This window comes from Colobus angolensis, unplaced genomic scaffold, assembly GCF_000951035.1.
Source record: "Colobus angolensis palliatus isolate OR3802 unplaced genomic scaffold, Cang.pa_1.0 Scaffold16, whole genome shotgun sequence".
NCBI lineage: Eukaryota > Metazoa > Chordata > Mammalia > Primates > Cercopithecidae > Colobus > Colobus angolensis.
Genome location: NW_012114710.1, coordinates 23669704 through 23680163, shown reverse-complemented (window position 1 = coordinate 23680163; position 10460 = coordinate 23669704). Strand labels below are relative to the sequence as shown.

Below are 10460 nucleotides of genomic sequence, written 5' to 3'. Positions count from 1 at the left end.
GAGGCAGAGGCTGCAGTGAGTCGAGATCGCACCACTACGCTCCAGCCTGGTGACAGAGCAAGACTCCATCTCAAAAAAAAAAGATACAATGGACTTTGGGGACTCTGGGGGAAGGCTGGGAGAGGGATGAGGAGTAAAAGACTATGCACTGGGTACAGCATACACTGCATGGGTGATGGGTGCAACAAAATCTCAGAAATCATCGCTGAAGAATTTATCAATATAACCAACCACCTGTTCCCCAAAAACTATTGAAATAATTAAAAAAAAAATAACGATGTATAATGTTGTTGGTATTGTATACAATGAGAACAATTCTTGAAAATTATTCTTAGGAGCTTAAAATGAGAACAGTCATTTACTTAGCAGTATTTTACATGCAGGTGGTTTGGGGAATTTGTGGTGGGGTTTCTTTTTTTTTGAGACAGAGTCTTGCTCTGTCACCCAGGCTGGAGTCTAGTGGCGCGATCTCAGCTCACTCCAACCCCCGCCTGCCAGGTTCAAGCAATTCTCCTGCCTCAGCCTCCTGAGTAGCAGGGACTACAGGCGCACGCCACCATGCCCGGCCAATTTTTGTATTTTTAGTAGAGACGGGGTTTCACCATGCTGGCCAGGCTGGTCTCGGAATCCTCACTTTGTGATCCGCCCACCTCGGCCTCCCAAAGTGCTAGGATTATAGGCGTGAGCCACTGCTCCCAGCCAAATCTGTGGGTTTCTTAATAAATGTCAAATAAATGTTCTAAACTGAATATTAAGAGCCAAGCTCGGTGACTCACACCTATAATCCCAGCACTTTGGGAGGCCGAGATGGGCAGACCACCTGAGATTTTTAGTAGAGACAGGGTTTCACCATGTTGGCCAGGCTGGTCTCGAACTCGTGACCTCATGTGATCCACCCACCTAGGCCTCCCAAAGTGCTGGGATTACAAGCATGAGCCAACACACCAAGCCTCCTTCAGTTATTTTTATGCTACCGCCTGTGTGTGTGTATATAGGCATGGGCATATGTGTACTATTAATACTTACTCTGTTACTGGCCTGCTATAAATGAAACATACAATGAGCAGAACACATAGCACACAACATAACAGAAGGAGTCAATGCCATACCTGGGTTATTGTTAACATTACTTTTGGGTGGCTTCTGAACCGGTTTGGGAAGCGTAGATTCAGTCAAAGCTTTATTGGCAACAGCCTGTTGAGCCTTCTTTATACTGCTGCCTTCGGATTCCCATGTCTGCTCACCAAGACTCAGCTGCACTGAGAACATCTTAGAAAAACATAAATGGACAAAGAAAACATTAAGAATTTTCCAAGAAATAAAATGGGCTATCTGAGAGAAAAATAAACATCATAGAATCAGAATTTTAGAGCTAGAGGTGACCTTACATACAGATCATATGCAACAAAATCTTACTCTACCTAGTGAAGAAATTTTAAGAGAGTACCAAATTCTGTTCTATCCTATCCAAAAGCTTAGTAGCAGACCTAGGTGTACATTTTGGGTAGAATAAATCGAGAAGCAATCTTTCCTCTAAATGGAATCACAATGTTAATGTCCTTCAAATGGTCCTCAAAAAAGTAGAATAAGTACAAAGAATAAGAGAAAATTGTAAAAGAAGCCAAAAGACCATGTGTCTATAATTTATAAAATCTAATTCCTTGAATGTTACATTTAGCACAATCTAGGCAATGAGTCAGGCAATTCTATTAAATATTATACTACAAAAAACTCTGAATCTCCACAACAAACATTGAGCCAATCACTAAATTCTGTCCATTTTAACATCATAAATATTTCTCAAATCTTCCTCTCTCTGCCAACTGGATCCAGCCTTTCATCATCTTTAGCTTGGACATAATATTCTTCTTGCTGCTAAAACTATCTTTCTAAAACGCAAATCCAATTTCATCACCCCAATCAACAGCAGGTTAAAACCCTTCAACTGTTCCTGTTTTAGCATGGTACAAAGGCTCTACCTGTGCATCCTCATCTCACACACATCCTTCCTCTCACATGTCCTACATTCCATTCTCACTCTATTTCCGTATGAGCCCCCAAACCTATTCTTCACCTTTAAAATTTAGAATCAAGTTACATGATATGCACATAATTGGTTTCACTCCAGACTGCTTATTACTTTCTAAGAATACTAGGGATTAACTTAAAATTACTTATTAATTACAAAAAATATGTATTATTGCAGAAAGGAGATCAGATACCTTCACTAAGTCAGCATCACCAATAATCATGCAAATTGACATCATGTACCCCCGATATGATCCAATGAGAAGTACACATCAATAACCATGTAGTAATCTTGGCCAAAAATGTTTAATCTGAATCTAATCATAGGGAAACAATCAGAGAGATCTAGATTACAGGATATTCTATAAAACAAATGGCCTAGGCTCCAAAAATGTCAAAGTCGTAACAGGTTTAAAAAAAAAAAAAAAAAAAGGCAGGGAGGACATTAAAGAGACATGAAAAGACATGATAAATACAACTCATGATCCTTGATTATATCTGAAATGGGAAGGGGAAAAAAGCTATAAAGGACATTTAGAGGACAATTGGGGAAATGTGACTATGAACTATATATTAAGTAATAGGTTTAGTCAGCATTAAATTTCTTGTGTGATTAACAATATTGTGGTTATGAAGAAGAATGCCTTTAGTCTTACAAGATAGATATGTAAGTATTTAAGAGTGAAGTGTCATGGTAGCTGAAATTTACTTTCAAATTGTTCAAGGAAAAAGTGTATGTCAATATAGAGGGAGCCAGAAATAAAGTAATGTAGCAAATGTGGCAAATAAATTAACAATCAGTGAATCTGAAACATACATGAGTGTCTATTATACCCCTCTTTCCATTTTTTTGGTAGATTTTTAATTATTCAAAATAGAGAACTGGGATATGTCATTTGAAATTCACAACATAAACATACCTGTTTAAAGTGATTAATTTTTCTTTTATTCTAATTTAGTTTAAAATATATACCTAAAATGTATCTTTAATATCTCTCTAGTTTCACAATGATTTTTCAATGACTAGCTCTTTGTTTTCCTTCAAATTTTGGTATTTAACAAAGAACTTTGCCAAAAATAAGAAAGTTTGAAGGTTTCACATGATATATATAATATATATAATCTTACATATAGCTCATATGCTTGAAAACAGAAATACCCAAATAAATGACCTTGAGATTCCTGATTGCATTAGGAAAGCATATTAAATTTACTCTGCATGTCTCCAGATCTGACCTCTCCTAAACAACAATCATATAAATCTAATTGCCTACTTGGTATTTCCACAAACTCAAGAGGTAAAAGGTCAAACAAAACATTGCCTCCTCCACTCTACCCGGTCCAAATCAGTTCATACCCCAAAATGTTTCATCCATTATCTCCCAACAGTTCAGGTTCAAACCTCATTAGTTTCCTTTATCCTTGCCTTCCTAAGGCTTATTTAACATCTCATAACTCTTCCTTGTAATTTCTATTGTCACCTCCTTAGTCTAAGGCTCCTATATACTCAGACTCAGTATACTTCATTTAGCTCCTGTCTCTAATCTTTCCTGCCTCCTAATCATCCAGATGTCACCATTTTCCCAACCTCATGAGCCAGACACCTTTGAGAGGTCTTCCCTTCTCTCCTGCTTCCAATTAACAACTATTGATTCAACTTAAATGTTTTTCAGACCTGGCCTCCTTTCTTTATACTAAGATATATACATGCACCAATGTCTTAGTGGAGAATATCAGTACCACTCCCCTAAACTATCACAACACCAGCTGTGGCATATGAGAAATATGTATTTGGTCTGTAGCCCTGGTTCCTAACACAGAGCTCCCAAAACCTTGTAATTTCTCGAGGGGCAGGAGAGCTAGGAGCATTTTTGTTCTAATATTTGGTCTTTGATCCCAATTTCTAACACAGAGCTCTTAAATTCCTTGGAATTTCCCAGGTGATAGGAAATTTGTATTCTAATGAGCCAACTCTTGGTAGGCCCCTGGATAGAGAGCTAGTCTGAGGGCTAGTCACCAGAAAAACTAAGCCATGGTTAGAAACTTCATTTTTAGCCCCACTCCATTCCTATCCGCCATGGAGGAAAGGGGCTGGAAACTGAGTTAATAATCGATCATGACTATGTGATGGAGCCTCCGTAAATATCCCTAAAAGATAGGGTTCAAAAAGCTTGCAGGCTGATGAATACACTGAGGTGCTGCAGGGTGGCACACCCAGACAGGGCTTGGAAGCTCCATTTCCCTTCTCACACACTTCATCCTATGTACTTTTTCTTTTTTTTTTCCCCAGAGATAGAGTCTTGCTCTGTCGCCCAGGCTGGAGTGCAGTGGCACAATCTCGGCTCACTGCAACCTCCACCTCCCAAGTTCAAGCGATTCTCCTGCCTCAGCCCCCCAAGTAGCTGGGATCACAGGCACACGCCAACACGCCCGGCTAATTTTTGTATTTTTAGTACAGATGGGGTTTCACCATGTTGGCCAGACTGGTCTAGAACTCTTGACCTCGTGATCCACCTGCCTCAGCCTCCCAAAGTGCTGGGATTACAGGCATGAGCCACCGCGCCCGGCCCTCCTATGTATTCTTTATCTGGCTGTTCACCTATATACTTTAGAATATTCTTTATAACAAAACTAGTAAATATAAGTATGCATTCCCCTGAGTCTTGCGAGCTGTCATAACAAATTATGGAACCTGAGAAGAGGGTGCTGGGAACCCCCGGTTTACAGCCAGTTGGTCACAAGTTTAGAAGACCCAGATTTGTGACTGTCATGTGAGGTGAGAGCAGTGTTGTGGGACTGAGCCCTTAACCTGCAGGGTCTACACTAACCATGGGAGGTTAGTGTCAGAATTTAGTTAAACAGTAGGACCATCCAGTCAGTGTATGGGGACAATTGGAGAATTTGCTGGCGTGGGAAAAAAACCCACATATTTAGTGTCAGAAATGAAGTGTTACAGCCAGGTGTGGTGGCTTATGCCTGGAATCCTAACACTTTGGGAGGCCAAGGTGGGAGGATCACTTGAGCTCAGAAGTTCGAGACCAGCCTGGGTAACACAGAAAGAGCTCGGCCCTACTAAAAATGTAAAATATTCTCCAGGCATGGTGGTGTGCACCTGTAGTATCGGCTGCTGAGGAGGCTGAAGTAGGGGGATCCCTTGAGCCCAGGAGATCAACGCTGCAGTGAGCTATGACTGCACAACTGTACTCCAGCCTGGGCAACAGAGCAAGGCCTTATCTCGAAAACGAATTTTTTAATTAAAAAAAAAAAAAAATTTAAGTGCAGTGTTGAAAGTATAGAAAAAAAAAATTTCTTTCCACTATCTTAAAGCAGTTCCCTTAATATCAGACTTTCCCATTGAAACTACCATTCTCACCACCATCAACATGAACTTTCTGTAAAATTTAAGTATTTCCAATGGCAATCCTAAGCTTTTCTAAAATCTCTCTTAAGATTCCTACTACAGTAAAAGTTTAGTAGTTTTAAGACGGAATGCTGGAGACACACTGTTTATGAATTTAAGCCACAGCTTGACCATTTACTATGTACAACACTGGGCAGTCAATTAGTCTTTCTAACTTTCAGTTTCTTACCTCTTTAATGAAATGGAGCCAATAAGAACACATGGTTAGTTGTGAAAATTAGGACAAAATGGTATAAATGCCCCCATTTGAAAGTCAGAGATTGTCAAACTAGATAAAATGCAAAATCAAACTACATGCTACCTAAAAAAAACTGTACTTCAAATATAAAAGCACATACAGTTATAAAGTAATAGGACAAAAAACATATACTCACATAAATCAAGGAGAAATTAGAATGGCTATATATATCAGACTAAGTGGATTCCAGAGTAAAGACTGTTACCAGTGGTAACAAAGGTCATTTCATATGAATAAAGAAAGTAATTAAGAAGACATTGTTATCCTAAACATTTAGGCACCTAATAACACAGCTTAAATAAATGAAGCAAAAACTGACAAAATTTAAACTAGAAAATTGACAATTAAAGTCAGATTTAATACTCCTTATCAAAAACTGATACAAGCAAAAAAAAAAAAATCACCAAGAATATAGTACAGTTGAACAACACCATCAGCCAACACAATCTGATCAACACTGTTAGAATACTCCAACCAAGAAAAGTAGAATATACACTTGTTCTCTATTGTTCACAGAGCATTTACCAAGACAGACCATTTTCTGGGCCATAAAATAAGTCTCAATAAATACAAAGAATTCAGACCACACACAAAGTATGTTCACTGTGTAAAATTACAGAGCGGGGTAGAGTAAAATTACTGAGGAGGGTGGAGCAAGATGATGGAATAGAAGCCTATACCATTCATCACTCCCACTGGAACACCAAATTTTAACAACTATGGACACAGAAAAGCACCATTACAAGAAACAAAAATCAGGTGGACAGTAACAGTACCTGGCTTTAACTTCATATTACCAAAAGAGGCATTGAGGAGGGTAGGAGAGTCCTGAATTGCCAACACCAACCCTCTCCCACACTCCCAGCAGCAGCCATGTGGTGTGGAGTGAAAATCTGTACACTTTGAGAAAGCAGAGCACAGTATTGGAAAACAGTACATTAAACTCAGTGCTGCCCTGGCACAGCAGACAATGAAGACGTGCTGGGCTCAGCCAGCACCTGCATAGGGAGGGAGGATCTGGACCAGCACAAACCGGAGTGGAATTGCCCATCATAGCAGTTGGAACTTGAATTTCTTGGCAAGACTTGCCACCACAGGCTGAAGTGCTCCAGGGTCCCAGATAAATTTGAAAGGCAGTCTAGGACACGAGACTACACTTCTAGGCAACTCCTAGTGTGAGGTTGGGCTTACAGTGAACTAGGACGGCACACAACCTAGGGAGACACAGCAGGAATGGCTAAGGGAGTGCTTATGCCATCCCTCCCTGAACCCCAGGCAGTGCAACTTGTAGCAGCGCAAGTGTCTACTTCCTTCTGCTTAAGGAGAGGAAAGTGAACAAAAAAGAGAACTTTGTCTTGCATTTTGGATATCAGCTAAGCCACCATAGGATAAGGCACCAGGCAGAGCCGTGAGGCCCCCATTCCAGGCCCTAGCTCCAAGACAACATCTGTAGACACACCATGGGCCAGAAAGGAACCCACTGCCTTGAAGGTAAGAACTCAATCCTGGCAGGATTCATTACCTGCTGACCAAAGAACCAATGGGTCCTGAATAATCACCACTGATAAGGGAGTATGCAGTGGGCCCTGGGCTCTGACATGTGCTGGTTTCAGGGGTGACCCAGCACATTCCCAGCTGTGGTGGCTATGGTGAAAGACTCCTGTTTAAGAAAAGTAGAGGAAAAAGTAAAGGGAATATTGTCTTGTGCCCTAGGTACCAGCTCAGCCACAGTGGGGAAGAGCAAAAAGCAGGCTCTTGGGGTCCCCAAGTCCACACCTACGCTGGACAGCATTTCCGGATCTACTTCAGGGAGTCCACTGCCCTGAAGGGTGAGCCCATGGACCAGTGATGGTGTTGGTGGCCACAAGGAGAGGGTCCTGTGCCTGTGGAAAGGGGAGGGAAGAGTAGGAGAACCTTTGTATTATGGATTGAGTGCCAGCTTAGCCACAATAGAAGAAAACATCAGGTAAATTGCTAAGGTTTTTGATTCCAATCCCTGGCTCTCAGATAGCATCTCTGGACACACCTGGAGCCTGGGGAAAAACCCGCCACCCTGAAGGGAAGGGCCTTGGGCAAGGCCAGTGCTGTGCTGGCTTCAGGCCTAACTCACAGCAATCCCAGGATGATGACCACAGAGGTGCCTGCATCACCACACCCCCAATTCCAAGTGACTTAGCACTTGTTTGGGAGAAAGTAAGGAAAAAGAACAACAATCTCTGCCTGGTAATCCTGAGAATTCTTCCAGATCTTATCCAAGGCTGCCAAGGCTGTACCTCTAACAAGTCTCCAAAAGCCACAGCATTGTTGGGATTGGGGCCCAAGTCCCTTCAAATTCCTGGAAAGCCTTCCCAAGGACAGGCATAAACAAGCTCAGACTCCTAAGACTATAGTAAATACCTAACTGTCTAAAGCCCAGACACCAACCAGTATCTACAACCATCAACACCATTCAGGAAAACATGACCTAACCAAACGAACTAATATAAAGCACAAGGGATCAAACCTGGAACAAGAGAGATATATGACGTTTCAGGCAGGTAATTCAGAAATTCAAGACAACACAGAAAGGGAATTCAGAATTCTTATCAGATAAATTTGACAAAGAGATCAAAATTAAAAAGAATCAAGCTTATATTCCAGAGTTAAAAATGCAACTGACATGATGTGGACTACATCAAAGTCTCTTAACAACAGAACTGATTAAGAAGAAAGTGAGCTTGAAGACAGGCTATTTGAAATGACACAGTTAGAAAAGACAAAAGAAAACAAAATAAAAAGCAATGAAGCACACCAAAAACATCTAGAAAATAGCCTTAAATGGGCAAATCTAAGATTTACTGGCCTTAAAGAAAAGGTAGAAAAAGAGGTAACAGTAGAAGGTTTATTCAAAGGGATAATAACAGAGAATTTCCCAAACCAGAATGATAACAACATTCAAAAACAAGAAGGTTATAGAACACCAAGCAGATTTAACCCAATGAAGACTACCTCAAAGCATTTAAGAATCAAATTCCCAAAGGTCAAAGATAAAGAAAGGATCCTAAAAACAGCCAGACAAAAGAAATAAATAACATACAATGGAGCTTCAATACAATTGGCAGCAGACTTTTGTTTTTTCGTTTGTTCTGTTTTGTTTTGAAACAGAGTCTCACTCTGTCACCCAGGCTGGAGTGCAGTGACACGATCTTGGGATCTTGGCTCGCTACAATCTCCACCTCCCGGGTTCAGGCAATTATCCTGCCTCAGCCTCCCAAGTAGCTGGAATTACAGGTGTGCACCACCATACCCAGCTAATTGGCAGCAGACTTTTCAGTGGAAACCTTAAAGGTTAGGAGAGTGTGGCAAGACATATTTTAAGCGCTGAAGGAAAAAAACTTTCACCTAGAATAGTATATCTAGTGAAAATATCCTTTAAGTACGAAGGGGAGATAAAGACTCTCCCAGACAAACAAAATCCGAGGGATTTCATCAACACCAGACTTGTTCTACAAGAAATGCTAAAGGGAGTTTTTCAATCTGAAAGAAAAGGATATTAAGGAAAGAAGAAATCATCTGAAGGTACAAAACTCACTGGTAATGGTAAGCATATAGAAAAATACAGAAGAGTATAACACTGTACCTGTGGTGTATAAAGTACTCTTAACTGAAGTAGAAAGATGAAATAATGAATCAATCAAAAATAATGGCTACAACAACTTTTCAAGAAATAGTGAAATAAGACATAAAGAGAAACAACAAAAAGTTAAAAAGCAGGCAGCAGGGACAAAGTTAAAGGGTAGAGTTTTTATTAACTTTCTTTTTGCAAGTTTGTTTATGCAATTGTGTTAAGCTGTCATCAGTTTGGGTTATAAGATAGTATTTGCACCAGTGCAGTGGCTCACACCTGTAATCCCAGTACTTTGGGAGGCCGAGGCAGGTGGATTGCTTGAGGCCAGGAGTTTGAGACCAGACTTGCCATCACAGCGAAACCCCATCTCTACTAAAAATAGAAAAATTAGCCAGGCGTAGTGGAGCACACATGTAACCCCAGCTACTCGGGAGGCTGAGGCATGAGAATCACTTGAACCTGGGAGGCAGAGATTGCGGTGAGCCAGGATCACGCCACTGCACTCCAACCTGGGAGACAAAGCAATACTCTGTCTCAAAAAAAATAATAATAAAATTTAAAAAAAATTAAAAAATGTAATTTTAAAAAGATAGCATCTGTAAGCCTCATGGTAGCGTTGAATCAAAAAACATACAACAGATACACACACACAAAAAAAGCAATAAATTAAAGCATACCACCACAGAAAATCCTTTCACTAAAAGGAACACAGGAAGAAAGGAAAGAAGGAAGAAAAGACCAAAAACCACCAGAACACAAGTAACAAAATGGCAGGAGAAAGTTCCTACTCAGCAATAATAACACTGAATGTAAATGAACTAAACTCATCAGTCAAAAGACACAGTAGCTGAATGGAGGCACAAACAAGACCCAATGATCTGTTGCCTACAAGAAACACACCCCACCTATGAAGACACACATAGACGGAAAAGAGAGGGATGGAAAAACATATTCCATGGCAATGGAAACAAAAAAAGAGCAGACATAGCTATACTCGTATCAGAAAAAGGAGTATAGATTTCAAGACAAAAACTCTAAGGAGAGACAAAAAAAGGTCATTATATAATGATAAAGGGGTCAATTCAGCAAGAGGATATAACAATTGTAAATATATACACAACCAACATTGGAGCACTCAGATACATAAAGCAAATATTATTAGAGCA

At 40.3% G+C, this 10460-nt stretch overlaps 1 protein-coding gene across 1 annotated transcript in view; it reads right to left on the bottom strand.

Moving 5' to 3' along the window:
- LOC105508351 (double-stranded RNA-binding protein Staufen homolog 2) overlaps nucleotides 1–10460 on the bottom strand; it is a gene marked incomplete at its 3' end in the record, with an annotated part of 155296 nt that overhangs the window by 95287 nt on the left and 49549 nt on the right. The window contains exon 5 of the mRNA XM_011937205.1: nucleotides 1110–1269. Within this exon, the coding sequence (XP_011792595.1) occupies nucleotides 1110–1269 (160 nt within the window). The remainder of the gene's footprint in view (nucleotides 1–1109; nucleotides 1270–10460) is intronic.